Source organism: Triticum urartu, unplaced genomic scaffold, assembly GCF_003073215.2.
Source record: "Triticum urartu cultivar G1812 unplaced genomic scaffold, Tu2.1 TuUngrouped_contig_3583, whole genome shotgun sequence".
NCBI classification, from domain to species: domain Eukaryota; kingdom Viridiplantae; phylum Streptophyta; class Magnoliopsida; order Poales; family Poaceae; genus Triticum; species Triticum urartu.
In genome coordinates this window covers 16,917-35,385 of record NW_024114126.1, presented here as the reverse complement: position 1 = coordinate 35,385, position 18,469 = coordinate 16,917, and the positions used below count along the sequence as shown (strand labels likewise).

Sequence of the window (18,469 nt, the reverse complement as noted above, 5' to 3'; positions counted from 1 at the left end):
AAAAAGACACCACGAGATGGACTGGCCCGTCTCGTCCCCGTGTGCTATGGAGCTCGAACTGAGTAATCCAAACGTACAAGTGCTTTATTGCACATCTAAATCGAGCATAAAAAATACTCACATGATTTTTTATGTAAGATCAATCACAGAGAATTTAGACGTGTGATACTTATGACACTGCTTTAGCAAAACTGAATCTAAAACGCCTGCAAACTTGTCTGCTCCATGTAAGTTAAAAGGATGTCCTGTGTACCATCAACCTCTTAGCGAAGAAACTTGTCTGCTCCATGATAATTCTGATCTTGAGATCCTGGATAATCCATCTGACATTGTTGAAGAGAAACGTCCCGCCCCAATCACTATCATTCCCATGGACCAACGCGAAATACTTGCCGGCCTCTGCAGCTACATCATGTCGATCTATGATGCTGGATGTTTGGAGTAAGTATCATGTATCAATATTTAATGTGCGGATGTATATTATTGTTCTTCTTACCATCCAAATTACAGGGAGGTGTGGGTCCGGAGCTCCACACCCGATCCAATGAGCTTAAGTCTTAAGAAACTTCAGTGCATACTTAACATGGAGCAGCCCATGGACAATGATTGCTTCAACACCGCCGTGCTTATGCTGGCATGTGACGAGGGAGTATTGTTCACAGACCCTCCTATACACTACATGGATCTACGATTTTGTGTAAGTTACCATAACTCTTCATTCTAGGTGCCATTAGTATCAACATGTTGAAACAATATTTTTTTTCTTCTACTTAGTCCATGCTGCTAGAGTCAACACGAGGTCAGAAGTTTTGTGAGAAGGAAACTATCCAGACGTTGGCAACATTATTTGATAGCTGGCCTGGGATGGAGACCGACATCTCATCTTGCAATAAGGTAAATAAAATATTTTGACCATTGTTATCATGGTTTGTTTTTGTTTCTAATAGCTCCACTTGTAGATTTATCTTCCCTATGCATCCATCGGCCGATACATCCTGTACATCATCGACAAAGAGGCACGTCGTCTACATATTATGGATCCTATTCAATCATCACAATTGTCAGAGGATAAAAACTTGAGGCATTCACTGAAATTAAAAAGTTTTTCAAGGGATTTCAAAGAAGCACTCGAAATAAAGCTGCCTGGGTGGAATTCTGATATATCTAAATGGCATCGTTTATTTCCGGCCGGTGTTCCAACGAGTATAGACGGGTAATGAATTCATAATAAGAATATTTACTTTTCGTATCATTATATTATTTATAATATTAATTGAAAGTTTTCCAGGAATGTGTCTGGCTATTTTATTTTTCATTTTATGCTCTGGTGGAACGGTAAAGAATTGGTCAAGCCGGTTTGCGCGGTGAGTATTGTGGGTTACATGTTTTAAGACCTTCTCCGTGAATTTTTCATACTAACTACATTTATTTTTTTCTGTAGGATGGGTATGAATTGAGGCAACAATTTTTATTATACTTGCTAAAACATCGCGGGAATGAAGCTAGAGGAAACTTTCCTGATATTGTGAAAGATTTTCTTAAGCGCATCATCTAGATATTAATATTTTTGTAATAGATGTTAAGTTGTAACATCACTCAGCTTGTTACATTGCAATAATGGACTTCAATTTGTGTTATATTGTTTGTATGTGTGGATTTTAACATGTAACTCTGATAAACTATTTCAAGAGCCCGTGGCAACGCACGGGCACTCTACTAGTGTTGGTAATGGCTTGCTTGAGTGACATGTGGATTCTCACCAATTTATGCCAGTCAGGGCCGGGCCCATAGGTGTGCACAGTGTGCAGCCCGCACAGGGCCCATCAGTTTGGGGGGCCCCAAATTTTTCTATAGGCCTAGTATGTGTACTCGTATGGCGTTGGGCTGCTGCACCTCGTATGGTGTTGGGCCGCTTCAATTCCGCGTGAGTCGAGGTCGAGCGGCCGCTACTCGATCGATTGGAAACGCCCCAAAAAAAAGATCGATCTGAAACGGGATCGATCACAACATGCAGTCCTGGGGCACAGGAAACGGGATCGTCAATCGCAAAAGCACTCGCGTCGTTACAGCCTAGGAAACCGGATCCTCGATTGCAAAAGCAGTCGTCGTTACAGCCTACTAGGAAACCGGATCGTCCATAGATCGGCGATAGTCCTCGGGCGGCTGCTCGATTGGAAACCGGGTCGTCGGATCGATTGGCGGCAGTTCCAGACTTCAGGGCACCGGCGACGAGCGACACGGGCACATGGGCGAGAAGATTGACACGCGCACACAGCGACAACTCTCACGGCTTCCATCCTCCAGGTGCTTCACGGCTTCAAAATAGGTAGCCTGCCCTTGGTGAGCCCTCCTTTCTGATTAACTTCAGCCCTTACTCTTAATTCCTAACTAATGTTTAGCAGGGATTGTTAAAAATCGATTTTTGCCTTCTTGAGTAAAGATCACTGTATAGTCAACTAGACAGGACACGAGACTAGATTAGTTAGATAGTTCGTCTAATCGTCAAATATTGATGTATAATCTTCAATTGATATCTTTAATCTTATTTTATTCATCTTTTGTATCTTGTGTTTCAATAATACATATTTAAGTAAGATAGGGGCCCATTTTTGGGTTTAGCACAGGGCCCCGGATTTTACCGGCCCGGCCCTGATGCCAGTCATACTACCCTCACGCTAAAACCCTCTCATTGACCACTTATCTCTCTCTCCAGGAGCTGCTCCACCATGCAATCTCCCGTCTGTGTGCTGCCCCGAGCTACCGATCACCGCTCACCATGTTGAAGAAGCGAGTCGCCTTCTCCGTCCGAGCCTAGGCATAACATGAGTGAATGAAACACGCGTGTAAAAATAGTGTTTCTCCGGTGCAGAGCTTAGAACCATAGAAACTGCATCATCATTGGTCAAGGTAATTAAGGCTATTATTTACGGTTTTTCCGCAGGCGTGTTCACTCGCTCCAGGCAATCCGAGCTTGTCAGCCACACCATCACATGAAAGGGAAAGGTATCCTCAATCCTCCATGGGAGGCTGGGAGCAGACTGGCGGTGACTAGCACAAGAAGTGATACTCAGGCGAGGAGATGGGAGATCAGGCCGGACCGAGCATAGCTAACGCTTAATGTGGAGTGTGGACACAACTCTCACTAAAGACACTAGCTAGGAAGCTCACCATTTGCATGTGCATGTAGTGTGCAGGGACCCTACGCAGCTCCTGAGATGGTTCACAAACTAAAGGTCCACGGTGAAGCTAATGCAATGGCGCTCGACTTAGCTAAGTTTTGTCGCGAGGGTGTTGAGTGGTGCTGTGATGCAAGGGGAAGTGTCGGCCAGCGTGTTGTAGCAGATCTTGCGTGATTGTAACGATCATATATAGTTCTATCTAATTGATATACACAATCATTCTAGGAAAAAAAGGGATTGCAAATCCTTTATCCCGAATTTGAATATGGGTGCCGTCTGATCAGTAAAACACTTAGGCATATAGTACCATGCGAAGTTGAGAAATTTGTACTACACATAAGTTCAGGGAAGAGAGGCTCGTCGATCCTGTTGGGTTGAGTCCCACATTGGTTGTGGCAAGAGACAAAACACGACTTAGGGAGCTCCTAATCGGCGCTCTAAGCGCCGGCTGAGGCTACTCGCGCTCGCTAGCAAGTCATAGCGGGCCGGCCCAAGACCTACTAGAAAATGAAAACGTGAGAGAAAACAGAGGGTGACCTAGGATTCAAACTTAGCACCTCACGTCTGCATCCTAACGCACTAAACCACTGGAGCAAACTCATTTTGTTTTCAAATAACAGAAATCAGTAGTTAACCTTGCTTTTAATAAAAGGTTAACTTAAATTTGAAAATTACTTGAAAAGTCAAAGATTTTTAGGAAAAGTTCACAAAGAAAATGAAATTTTTTCATCAAATTGCAAAAAAAGTTCATCAAATTTGAATAAAAGTTCATCGATTTGAAAAAGGTTCATTGAATTTGGAAAAAGTTCATCGTTTATCTAAAAAGTTCACAAATTTGAAAAAGTTCACCGCGTTTGAAAAAAATGTTCATTGATTTTGAAAAAAGTTCATTGAAATTTTTAAAAAAGTTCACTAACTTTTAGAAAAGTTCATCAGTTTTAAAAAAAGTTCACAAAATTCAAAAAAGGTTCACAATATTTAATAAAAAAGTTCATTGAGGGACCAAGGCTCTCATAAGTCGGTGTTGCTCTCTGGTTAGGCCTGGTTGGACCCAGTATTGGGTAGCAGATCCTCCCATACCAGGGAGAGTTGTTTTTTTCCAATTGAGCCAGCCAGCCAGGAGTGAGGAGAGATTTGTTTTTTGAGAAATAGGAGTGAGGAGAGAATGGAGGCAGGTCCCGGAGAGTATGGGCCGAGAAACACAAGAACGATGTATGGGCTTTTGTTTGTCAAGATGACAAGGGCCCATCCCCCAATACGCGGCGAGCAGTCCAGTCCAGTCCACCTTATTCTTTTTCCATCCCTAAAAAAAACCTTATTCTTCTTCCCCCTGCCGGCGCCTCCGTCGGCGGCGCCCGACTCCCAAGCTCCGCGGCCGTATAACCCCACCCTACCAACCTAGAGTTCATTCGCCGCCCGACGCCGCCGCCCAATTTGGTGCCTCGGTTTCTCCTCCTAGAACCCCTCCACTGTACCATGGCCCCTGAGGCAGACACCGCACCGTGCGGCGACGCCGTCCAAGAGGCCGCGCGCGCTCCGTGGGGTCACCCACCCTGGCCCCTGAGGTCTCTCGTCCGTTTTTATTCTTCCGATGAATCAGTGTGCATGTGCTCATTCCCTGTTATTGTGTTCCTTGATTCTGTATTTTGAGTTTATTTATCTCAGTATTCAGAATCTTTACTTTGATAGAATTTGGGATGGATTCAGTTACTGTTAGTTAGCTCACTCAGAAGCCCCATCAGTTAGCCACTATGTGGGACTACTGAAGAGTTGGAACAGTATGGCACACGCAGACCCATTGCGTGATACGATTATGCATTCTTCTGATGACCCATCCCCTGTTGTTGAGGTTCTATGTAAATTGTCATTCAGTTTTCATGCGGTAATTATGGGTGCTCATACGTTCCAATCAGTTGGTACTATATGGGGATGGTTGATTTAAATTTGTGTAGAATGTTCACTTTATAATAGTCTGCCCTCAGTTGCAGCTTAAGCAAACAGCAGCTTAAAGTGCGGATGGAGTTCAGTTACTGTCAGTCAGCTCAGCTGGAAGCAATCAGTTAGCTTATCTTCACTGGGTGGCACTGAAGATTTGGAGATAGCTGTCACTGTCGATGAGTAGGATATCATTCACAGCCTATCTCTGCAGCACGAACCACAAGCCAGATAATTCAAAGCGGTTTATTCTCAACAAACAGAAATGAGCCATTTGGCAGAGACTTGTCAACACCCCCTTTGGGCTAGAACATCCTGCACAAGAAGGTAGGATTGACTGACTTGCGAGGTCGCTGTGTGGCAGCATGACCACAAGAAAGTAGTCAAATGTGCCCAAATCAACCGCATGAGTTTTCTAGCATCTTAGTACAAACATGTGGTGACATGGGCTAGAATTACCTGCAGAGGAGATAATGACTGACTTACAAGTTCAGCTGCAGCATCGCCACAAGAAAGGTAGCAGTGCAATTTAATGTGGCCATGGCAAATTGGCAATCTCACTTTCACATCGCATCAAACCCACCACAGCCACATCCACAGGAGTCAAGTGCAACTGTACAACCATTTTACGGAGAATCAAAGCTTTCATGACCTGAATTTCCAGAGCGAGGTTGGAAGCAGCGCAAGGCGCGTCTGTAGATCATGGGCATCTTGCCAGTGATCTATTCACTACTCCCTTTCTTGGTACTCGAGTCACTAGGAAAGCTAACCGCGTTAGCATCCAGAGTTGTAACAAGCCACAGTCCAGAACATGATAGTGTTCCCTGGAGTGCCTCACTCGAAGGTTGCGTGAGGGCATGTGGCAATCTGAGCTTCGACTATCCCTTTGGCATCGGATCAAGGTGCTCCCGTGGGCCTGATTTCAATCTCTCTTGCAAAGAGACCTCCCAACCCCCCAAGCTCTTCTTGCATGACGGCATCACCGAGCTAACCGGCGATAGCGATGTGAATGATTTCGGCCCTGGAAATTTCATCAGCACCTCCTTCCAGCATACCATCCCTATGAAATCTGGTGTCAAAGTGTATGACTTGTCGCTGAAATCGCCTGGGAGGTCCTTCACCCATGGGTACACCGTTCTAAACATCATAGGTTGCGACCTGGATGTGTATTGGGTCAACGACAACACCGGCACAACCAGACGCGTCTGCAAAACTGCGTGCATGGACCTAGGAATTACGGAGATGGTGGCTACGAAGAAGTGCAACGGCGTCGGTTGCTGTAGTTTTCCCATCGATGACCATAGCATCGACACTTTTTACCTCAAATTTGTATTGCCCATAGGAAAATTAACACCGGAGCACGCCCTAACCGGACCTCTCCGTTGTGGGATAGAATCAGCATAACGGACAGTGGCGGTGCCACTGTTCGTTGGAATATGGTGGATCAACCCAACTGTGCTGGCACGGTGCGAAACAGGACTGCCTATGCATGTATCAGCGAGCATGCCGAGTGCGTCGACAGTGTTAAACACAATTATGTCACGTTACATTGTGCATCAGGAGGAAGTCCCGCATGCGCCGCATCTAGAGATAGATAGATAAGTTAGGTAGTTCAAATATCTCTTGTAACCTACTCTATCTTCTTATCTCTTATCCTCCAAGTCTCCTGTAATATCTCAACCAACTTGTATGCGCTATCAGGGATCTTGCGCCCCTGCCTATAAACATGCATCACGTCCCTCGCACCAAGGTCAAGACGTTTCCGCATCTCGCACATGGTAATCAGAGCCATTCTTCTTCCCATCTAGTTTTCCCCTGATTCCAGTAGCACCACCCGAAACATGTCTTCCTCCTCCGGCGTATCTCACCCTAGCCTCAATGGGCAGGTGATCGAGAAACTCTCCCGCACGAATTACGTGCTATGGCGCACACAGATCACACCACAACTTCGTGGCGCCGGTGTCTTCCAATATGTTGATGGCACCTCGCCGGAGCCGACCAAGCTTCAAGCCGCCAAGGACAAGGACGGCAAGGACACGTTTGTGCCCAACCCTCTCCACCCCATCTGGGTCCGGGAGGACCAGCAGGTGCTTGGCTACCTGCTGAGCAACCTCTCCAAAGAGGTGCTCGTCACGGTGACCACGGTCACCACGGCGCAAGCGCTCTGGACGACGCTGGCGGGCATGTACTCGTCGCAGTCGTTGAGCCGCGTCAACAACATCCGTACCTCGCTCATCAACGCGCAGAAGGGCAATCAGTCCGCCGCCGCCTACTTCGCCACCATGCGCGGTCTCGCGGATGAGCTAGCGGCGGCGGGTAAGCCCATCCAGGACGACGAGCTGATCTCATACATCCTTCATGGGCTGGACCAGGAGTACCAGCCCCTCGTCTCCGCCCTCGACGCCCGCGTCAGCCCCGCCTCCCTCGACGAGATCTTCTCCATGCTCAGCAACTTCGACCAGCGCATGATGCACTTTCAGAACTCCGGCGGTGGTGGCTTCAAGTCCTCTGCCAACCTTGCAGCCCGTGGTCGTGGCGGCGGCTCCCGCTACCGTGGCCGCGGCAAGGGCAGGGCTGGTGGCGTCAAGACCGGCAACAATGGTGGAACCAGTTGTGGCGGCGCTCGTGGCAACCGGGGTCGCCGCGGTGGCAGCGCCGGCCGAACCCGCCCGGACGCCCCACGCTGTCAGATCTGTGGCAAACCAGGCCACACCGCCAAAGACTGCTGGTACCGCTATGATGAAGACGAGGACGATGCTCCAGATGATGACAAGATTGCTGCGGCGGCGGATGGATCCTACGGCGTCGACACCAACTGGTACCTCGACAGCGGCGCCACCAATCACCTCACTGGAGAGCTCGAGAAGGTAACCCTACGTGAGAAGTACCATGGCAAGGATCAAATTCACACCGCCGATGGTGCAGGTATGAGCATCAGCAACATTGGTCATTCTGTTATACACATCCCTCATCGTAAGATTCATCTTAGAAATTTTTTGCATGTCCCTAGTGCCAACAAAAACCTCCTTTCGGTTCATAAAATTACACTTGACAATCATGTCCTCATTGAATTTCATCCTTTTTTCTTCTTGATCAAGGATCTGGCCACGAGGAAAACCCTCTATCGAGGTAGATGCGTTCGAGGGCTCTACCCGTTTCTTCCGGAGTTTAGAAGACATAATAAACAAGCCTATGGTGTTGTCAAGCTTTCTTCAACACGGTGGCACGATCGTCTAGGACATGCTTCATTTTCTTTAGTTGAACGCTTGCTTAGGAAAAATAAGCTCCCATTTGTTGGTGAGCCTCATGTTGGAACTATTTGTGATTCATGCCAAAGAGCAAAAAGTCATCAATTGCCTTATCCTGTTTCTACAAGTGTTTCTACTCAACCACTTCAATTAATCTTCTCAGATGTTTGGGGTCCCGCCCCTAGCTCCGTTGGTAGACACACATATTATGTTAGTTTCATTGATGACTATAGCAAGTTCTCTTGGATCTATCTTCTTAAGAAACGATATGAATTTTTTCAAGTCTTTAAAAATTTTCAAGCACTTGTAGAACGAAAATTTGATCGCAAAATTCTTGCGGTACAATCTGATTGGGGAGGGGAATACGAAAAGTTGAATTCCTTCTTCCAAACTCTTGGCATATCTCATCATGTTTCCTGCCCTCACGCGCACCAACAAAACGGCTCTGCCGAGCGCAAGCACCGTCACATAGTTGAGGTGGGTCTTGCCCTCCTAGCCGGTGCTTCTATGCCCCTTAAATTTTGGGATGAAGCGTTTCTCACCGCCGTTCACATTATCAATATGCTTCCTAATCGTGTCATACACAACGAAACTCCCATGGAACGCCTCCTTCACACCAAACCAGACTACAAGTCTCTCCGTGTCTTTGGGTGTGCGTGTTGGCCCAATCTTCGTCCATACAACAATCGCAAGTTGATGTTTCGATCCAAACAATGTGTCTTCCTAGGGTACAACACTCAACACAAGGGTGTAAAATGTCTTGATGTCTCCTCTGGCCGTGTATACATTTCCCGTGATGTTGTGTTTGATGAGACTAAGTTTCCCTTTGCACACCTTCATCCCAATGCGGGTGCACTTCTCCGAAAAGAAATCCTCCTTCTTCCTTCTCATCTCACTAGCTTTGATCACGGGGGTGATAACTGTGATCAACTGTTGACCGACCCTCTTAATACCACACATGAGCATGATGATGATGCAGGAGAAAGCAGAGAAAAAAACAGCAGTCAAAACGATGAAGAAATGTGCTCTACAGGGCCATATTTCATGTGTCCAGGCGAAGGGAGCAAATCTCCCTCGGGATCCGTTCTGCCAGGCACAGCGCCGCCCTCGGGATCGACGCACTCAGACGCGGCAGGCGGGTCAGGTGGATCCGCCTCAGACTCCGCGCCGGCCGAATCAGGTGCGATCAGTCGCGGGCCGACGCGCGCCGAAAGCGACAGCGACACGGCCATCCGGCGCGCTGCGGATGGGGGACACGCTCCTTCTGCCCCGCGCCAACTAGCGGACGACAGGTGGCGTGGTGCCACTGGGCCTTCGGCGGCTCGGTTTCCGGCCCAGCCGGTCTGCTACAAACTGCGGGATCTGCGCCACCCGGCCGCTGCAGGTCCGATCGGCGCGGGATCCCGCGCTGATATGCCACCCACGCCATCCTGTGCCAATGATGAGGCGTGTCGGGCGCGGCAGCTGGATCAGGCGGATCCACCTCGAAATCTGGCGCGAGGATCTTCTGTGCTGGCCATAACGCCTGTGCCCTCGCCCACGCCCTCGTCTGCCGCAGAAGATCCGACTCAGGAGGATTCGGCGGCTGCAACTGCACCAGCTTCTGCCGTGGGATTTTCTGTGGCAGAAACATTAGGCACAATATCTCCGCGTCGTACACGACTACAAAAAGGGGTAACAAAACCTGTAAACTACAAACATATTACAAAATATGGTATGGTGTGTTCTACAGGTGAAACCGGTGACCCCCACAATCTTGAAGAAGCTTTGAATGATGAAAAGTGGAGAAAGGCCATGAATGAAGAATTTGTGGCGTTACAAAGGAACAAAACATGGCATTTGGTTCCTCCGCAAAAAGGTAAAAATCTCATAGACTGCAAGTGGATCTTTAGAATCAAGAGGAAGTCCGATGGAACCATTGATCGGTATAAAGCTAGATTGGTTGCAAAAGGATTCAAACAACGGTATGACATAGACTACGAGGACACGTTTAGTCCGGTTGTAAAAGCTGCCACTATTCGCCTTGTTTTGTCTATTGCTGTTTCCAGGGGCTGGAGTCTCAGGCAACTGGATGTTCAGAACGCGTTTCTCCATGGTGTTCTGGAAGAAGAGGTGTACATGAAGCAACCTCCTGGGTTTGTGAACAAAAATGTTCCTTCTTACATTTGCAAACTTGACAAATCATTGTATGGGCTGAAGCAAGCTCCACGTGCATGGTATTCACGTCTCAGTCACAAGATGCAACAGCTTGGTTTTGTTCCCTCTAAGTCTGACACCTCACTGTTTATTTACAACAAGCACAACACATACATATTTGTACTCATATATGTTGATGATATAATTGTCACAAGTTCATCAGATGAGGCTGTCACAGGGCTCTTGAAAGATCTCAGCTCAGAGTTTGCTCTCAAGGATCTTGGAGACTTGCATTATTTCCTAGGGATTGAGGTGAAGAAGCATGAGGATGGACTTCATCTCTCTCAGGAAAAATATGCGGCAGATCTGATAAAGAAGGCAGGTCTACAAAGTTGTAAGCCCTCACCTACTCCTATGTCAAATTGAGAAAAATTATCTCTCACAGAAGGACAACTTTTGAGTCCAGATGATAGCACAAAGTATAGGAGTCTGGTGGGCGCTCTCCAATATCTCACACTTACTAGACCTGACATTTCCTTTGCTGTAAACAAAGTCTGTCAGTTTCTCCATGCACCTACCTCAGTTCACTTGACTGCTGCTAAACGTATTGTTCGCTATGTCAAGAATACTGTCAATGTTGGTCTGAATTTCAGCAAGTCATCCTCTACACTTGTAAGTGCTTTCTCAGACTCTGACTGGGCAGGTTGCCTTGATGACAGAAGGTCCATTGGTGGCTTTGTAATTTTCTTTGGCCCAAACTTAATATCCTGGTGTGCAAGAAAACAAGCCACTGTTTCCAGATCCAGTACAGAAGCAGAGTATAAGGCACTGGCAAATGGCACAGCTGAGATCATATGGGTACAATCCATGTTAAAAGAACTTGGTGTCAGGAGTAATCAAGTTCCTTGTTTATGGTGTGATAACTTGGGTGCTACATATTTGTCTGCTAATCCAATATTTCATGCCAGGACAAAGCATATCGAGATAGATTTTCACTTTATGAGAGAAAGGGTTGCCAAGAAGCAACTTCAGATTCGGTTTGTGCACTCCAGAGATCAAATTGCAGATGGATTCACCAAACCGTTATCTACCAGAAGCTTTGAAGATTTTAAACATAATCTCAACTTGATGAAGTTGTGATTACGGGAGGGTGTTAAACACAATTATGTCACGTTACATTGTGCACCAGGAGGAAGTCCCGCATGCGCCGCATCTAGAGATAGATAGATAAGTTAGGTAGTTCAAATATCTCTTGTAACCTACTCTATCTTCTTATCTCTTGTCCTCCAATTCTCCTGTAATATCTCAACCAACTTGTATGCGCTATCAGGGATCTTGCGCCCCTGCCTATAAACATGCATCACGTCCCCTCGCACCGAGGTCAAAGACGTTTCCGCATCTCGCACATATAGTACATTTTTTGACTGCCCATTGACACGTGATGAGTGTGTTGACTTCGGCGTGACATCAAGCAATGGGTACAACTGCATCTGTGGTACCGGCTATACAAGCAACCCCTTCATTCAAGATGGATGCTCCAACGACAAAGGTAACTTTATTTTTTGCCCTAGTGAAATGACCAAATGTACAACTGTTAGGTTGCAACTTGGATACAACTTACCTTTACTGATCATCCTAGGGTATAATCCAATTGCAAGCAGAGCTGATTGTACCCGTTCGTGTGGTAACATTAGTGTGCAATTCCCGTTCGGCTTAGAAGAGGGTTGCTTTGCGAGGGGAGATTTTCACCTCAACTGCTCAGTTACGACTTCATCAGCTGTCCTCATGTTGGCACATCTGGAGGTAAACAGCATGAATGTTGATGAAGGGACCATTAATATTACCAATCCTTAGCAAAAGGGAGGATTCACCCTGTCTGGAGGAGGACCTGATCTTCTTTATTCATATGGGACATTGTTCTCCCCTTTGCAATGGGTTACTAAAAATCTAAGTTGGGCCCAACAGAATACATCTGGATATGCTTGTGTGAGTCTCAACAGCAAGTGTGTAGAAGTAAACATTACAGACAACTATGGTGGTTAACACTGCAAATGCGCAGATGGCTTCCAAGGAAATCCGTATGTCCAAAGTGGTTGTCAAGGTAAGCACAAGCTATCTATTAACTCTCTAAAAGAAAAGTTGTACAATTATATCAAACGACATGTTATTGAAAAACTTAAGGTTTACAGCGAAAATAATTTTCTACATCTGGTATGTTTTATCATGCATGTAGGCTTGTTTAATTGGCTGATGTACTGCTTCATGTTAATTGAATATATAAGATGGAAGCATCTTATCAAGATCTTGTTAATTTCAGACATTGATGAATGCATTCAGCCAAACAATTGTAAGGAGATATGTCATAATATGGAAGGAAGCTTCTTTTGTACTGGATGTCCTTGCAACACTAGTATGATCCAACAAAAATGCAGTGTACTAGAAGGAAACAACAAACTCTGCTTTTAGGTAAGAATATTATGGTAACATTTGATAGACGAAATAGAACACTGACTTGGGGTGCGAACCCTAGTCGCGCTTCCGGGTGCTCCTCCCTCCCTTCCCACCCTCCGCGCCGCTGCTTGAGGTAGTCGTCGGGCAAGCCCGGGGCGTTGCCAAGGATGGTGGCGGCGGGGCTTCCGGCTGCCCTGCCTCCATGCGGGGGGCTTTTGGATCTGGAGCAGCGAGTCCTTTGGTGAGAAGCCGCTGGCTTTGCGGCAAGCTGTTGTGCGGACAATGGATCTGGTGTCCTGGTTGCGTGGGCGGCGGAATTCCGGTGGGCGAGGGCGGTGGTGGTGGCTTCTGCAACGGCTGTCGGTGCGTGAGATCTGGCACCCCCTCCTTCCCTGATTCGGCGTGCGGGCCTTCCTGGTCGGGCCGTGCTACTCCGGGTCGCCGACCGTCGGTCAGGAGGTGCTGTGATGCGGAGCATCTGACGATCATCCCCATGTACACTCGAGCCTACGCCATTGGACCTAAAGTGAACCCGTTCCTACATGCTTCTCCTTTCCATTCATGCGAGACATGGTTGCTACCTAATGCAAGGACATTACACATGCCTAGGTACCAAGGAGACCCTCTCGGAGATGCTCGGAATGATGAACAAGTCCCCAAGTACAAGGATGAAGGAGCACGACGAGAGGAACCGGAGAAAGGCTACAGGGCCCGGACATCCGGCCAGGCCCCGGACATCTGGCCCCTCCCGCAAGCCCGGACATCCGGCCCCAGCCCGGAAATCCGGCGCCCATCACAGAAGGCACCCGAAGCTGAACCCTGTCAGCCCGAACATCCGGCCAGAGGCCTGGACATCCGACTCTTCCCGAGCCGCCGGACATCCGCCCCCCAGCCCGGACATCCGGACCCCGCTATCCAGAGAGCTCCGAGACCGGCCACGCCAGCCCGGACATCCGGCCCGTGCCCCGGACATCCGGCCTCCCGCGAGCGCCCGGACATCCAGCCCCCAGCCCGGACATCCGGCGCCTGTCTGCGCACAGTGAACGGGCCAAGGGCCCATGTATCCCCCCTCTCACTTACCCCTTCATGGGCTAACACTATATATAGACCCCCACCTCCTCCTAGTTAGGGTTAGCGTTGGTTTAGCTCATATGTGAAATAGAGCTTCGCTCATCCATACCGATCTCCTCCTCGAGAGAGACTACGGCCCCTCTTCGGAGAAGATCCTTGGATTCAAGACCCCCTCTTGGGTGGCCCCATCAAGACCTCCTTCTAGGAGGAGAACCGGTTACTTTGTATCGTCCTTTGTTGACCTTGGATCATCGTGTATCTCTTTGTGTTATTGGATCTAGCACATGTGTGATCTATTTCTTGTTGGTTGAGTGTTTCTCTCGTGTTTTCTCTCCGTTCTTCCCCGTGTTCGACGTGTTCTTCGAGGGATCTCGCTCCTTTCGTGAAAGATCGCCCATCTAGGGTTCCACCCCACATCATCTTGGTATCATGAGCCAGGTTGATCACGATTTCGGAGCCCCCTCTCTTTGTTTTCTAGCTTGATTTTGTTGATTTCGTCCTAAATTCGAAAATCCCCACCAAAAATAGCCCCCAAGTTTTTTTTTGTGATTTGTTAGTTTGATAATGTTTTGTTGATTTTGATCCATGGATTTGCTTGGTTTCGAGTGGATCTAGCATTTCCCCAAGTTTCCCCACCTTCCATCCACAAAATCCATCAAATTTTGCCCCCGAAATCATCAATTTCCGCCCCCAATTCGAAAATTTCCGCCCCAAACGAGATCTGGATTCGTCGGGCCGGACATCCGGGCCCGAAGCCGGACATCCGGCTCCTGGAGCGCCAAATCGCGCAAGTTTCTGGACTCACGTCCCGGATATCCGGCCCCGAGCCCGGATGTCCGACCCCTGTACATTTCAGCTTTCCCGTTTCACCGTTTCGTGCATAACTAATTCATCCGGAGTCCGATTTTGACGTTCTTTAGCTCGTTTTGAAGCTCTTGACATCCCCCTTCCAACAAAAATACTACCATCACCATTTGACTCCATCAAATTTTTGGAACTTTGGCATCTTTGCCTAGGGCTTCCACCACAATATTCGCATAACCACCACCGACTTCCGCAACCTAACCCAAATTGTTCCCTATAGCATTAGTGGTTGTTTGAGTTGTGATTCGAGTCTCCTAAGGTGTTTAGGCTACTTAGGGACGGTTGCATCTTCATCAACCTCCACCACCACCATAACTTCGGCATCGGCTTACCCACCATACACTCCCGCCACCTCAACTTAACCCAATTTTGTTTGTGTTGTGAGTTGTGTCTCCTAAGGTGTTTCGGCTACTTAGGGACGTGCTTGCAACTCTGATACCGTGTATAGTCCACCGCTTTACCCTCGACTTCCACATTGCGTACTCCGAACCCCATCATTGCATTTCCGCAATCCCATTGAGCTTCCGCAAAACCACCACCGCATAGCGCTACCACCATTTGACATTTGTCCTTGAGATTTTGAGTTGTAGTTTTTCCGTTTCCTAAGGTGTTTCGGCTACTTAGGGACGAGTCTCCATCATCTTGGTATCTACATCAAGAACACCGCCACTCATCATCGCAAAGGACGGTAACCTCGACGACACCATTGTATATTCCCCTTGCAATTGCATTGATAACCCCTAGCCCATTTTGCGTAACTTGCCTATCGAGACTAGCCATTTGAGTATTGCCGGCAACGTTACTTGTGCACATTAGTGATCTACACCTTCCATTGCATACATATACCATATCATCTTGGTATCATATCATCCCTTGTGTCACAAGATTATTCCCGCATATACACAATTGCTATCTTGGTTTGTGCATTTCGCAAAGTGGCCATAAAAAAACAATAAGATTTTAAGCAAAAGAGAGAAGAGCAAAGAGCTTGTAAGCAAGTGCCATAGCATCATACCACATTGCATATAAGATTGTCATATCCGATCATCTTGGATCATCTTGAGAGAAACACCGGGAACCATACATATATAGCATACTTGGGATAGAAGTTTATCCATTTTGCATATCATAGGTTGTGCACAAGTGTCGTATCCGCCTATAGAGCAATCGTGCTAGCGTCTCTCTTGAGTTGTGAAACACGAGCGTTTTCCGTGGACTCCACATTTTGTGCTCATTCCTTGGTTGCATGACCCCATTTATCTATCCGTGTGTGTGTTTCCGTGTGCCATTCTTTGCTATTGGTCTACTTGTTTCACTTGCGAATTTGTGAATCTCTTTCAACATTATTGACTCTTGCTAACAATTTGCATCAAATTTTTGTGCCACTATCCTCACCGAGCTCCACCATAAGCCTTATTTGTGTAGGTGTGAGAAACCGACAAGAATTGATACCAATTGTGCTATTTCCTTGTTACACATTGAGTGATCATTCATCCATCTTCAACATCGGTTAAGGTACATTTGGTATAAGTTCTTCTCTTTCTCCCACTCATATTTGCTCGAGTCTTGTGATGGATAGGCAAGGCATTTCACCCTCGGTCTACAACAACCACAACGAGTTCGATGCCACGAATAACTCCAACGACGCCAAGATGAACGCTCAAATGGAGGAGATCAAAGCCCTCATCAAGTCCTACAAGCGATCTTCCTCATCTTCGAGAAGACGCTCAAGAGCACATGCTTCCGAGCTACCATCTCCGGCAAGGTCACATCGGCATCGACACCATCACCACCACGAACGTCAAGGTCAAGAGCTCTACACCAACAACCGCTCAACGACTTCACCATCTCCCTTGGCATCTTCGCCAAGCGACTTCAAGGCATCTTCGCCAACAAGCACCTCAAGACTACGCTCAAGAGAAGCTCCCCAAGCTCAAGTCCGCGACCTCCACGAGCTACTACGACCTCGACACCGACCATGAGATTCCTTTCTATGGGACTCTAGAACCCGAGGAGTATCTCGAGTGGGAGCGTTTGATGGACGACTACCTCAAGCTACATCAAGTTCCTCCCGAAGATCAAGTCAAGTGTGCCACAAGAAACTTCCACGACTACGCGTCCACATGGTGGCTTCACACACCTTCGGAGAGCTACGACATGAGTTGGCCCAAGACGAAGAGAGCGTTGCGGCGAGAGTTTGTGCCTCCAACCTGCATGGAACAACTTCTACGCCAATTGGAGAACACCATCCAAGGATCCAAGTCCATCAACGAGTACTTCAAGGAGATGAAGAAAGCCTTGTGATGAGCCAGCGTGGACGACCCCATGTCAATGAAGTTCCACTTCATGATGGGATTGAACAACGACATCTCCAATACTATCTTCCTCGAGAACTACAAGTCCCTCGACGACAACTACATTGGTGCTCTCAAGGTGGAACAAGAACTCATGAAGGCCAAGGTTTCTCCACCCCAAGCTCACTTCGTGACGACCAAGCTCCATGAGAACGAGCATGAGGATAGTACCACCAAGATGTCCAAGACCGACGAGCTCCAAGACGATGCTCCCAAGTTCGACTTCACCGCCATCCCTATTTGTGGCATTGATGATGCCGAGTCCTCCACGACTCTTTTTCAAGATGGTGCGGCGACGAGTACGACTACGGAGACCTTCAAGGACCAAGCTTTGGAGGCGAGCGACTTGGTGACGAGCAAGGATGATGCTTCCATCTTAGGAGGCGAGAGTGATGATGTGCCATCTTCGGCCTTCATTCATGGCGACGATGATGAGATGATCGAGCATGGGATTTTCCCTTGGGTCATGGAGGAGAGTGATGATGTGCCATCTTCGGCCTTCATCCACGGCTACGACTACGACATAGTTGAGCATGGAGACATTTGCACCAACATCTCTCCGACACCCACATATGTGCCCCAATTCCCATGTGAGGAGAGCCACCCCACTATGAGTGTTATGAGTGACTCCACCATATGTGACATTGAGTGCACCTACCTTGAGGGAGTGAGTGAACCACCACATAGAGAGAGTGAGGCCACTATGATTTCTAATGACTTAACCTCTACTCCGAGTGTGTTTTCTTTGGTGCTAGGTCTCCTACATGACGACACGCCTATCCTCGATGAGTCCATACCTCCAATGGGAAAACCGATGGACATGGTGGACGACGATGCACCCCCCACATGGTTCCATCAAGATGAAGATGATGACGACTTGATCTTTGACACCTCACCTACACCACTTGAGTGGAATGAACAAGGTAACATAGGTGAAGGTGATGCTCTTGTCCCAATAGTTGACTATCTTACCAATGATTGCTTGCATGATGTTGATCCACCTATTCCCATGCTTCATGCTAGTGCGACGTCTTCACGTCATGACTTACCAATTTATGATGAATATGATGATGAGCATGTTGAGTTGCCTAGTTGTGATGCTATGCTTCATAGGATATCATGTGAAAATTCTATTGGTCACTTCATGTTTGACAATCCATTAAAATTGTCATATGCTATGAGTGAGATATCCCGTATCGCTTCATTTCAATCTCAACATAGTGACTATGCA

General features: G+C 47.5%; 1 protein-coding gene across 1 annotated transcript; it reads left to right on the top strand.

Annotated features, from left to right (window-relative positions):
• The first annotated feature begins 529 nt into the window (after positions 1-529).
• LOC125527324 lies at positions 530-1,476 on the top strand. Its single transcript, XM_048691857.1, has 3 exons — positions 530-697; positions 775-894; positions 960-1,476. The coding sequence occupies exons 1-3, from the start codon at positions 545-547 to the stop codon at positions 1,215-1,217; spliced, it is 531 nt and encodes a 176-aa protein (XP_048547814.1). The 5' UTR covers positions 530-544; the 3' UTR covers positions 1,218-1,476.
• The last annotated feature ends 16,993 nt before the right edge of the window (positions 1,477-18,469 follow it).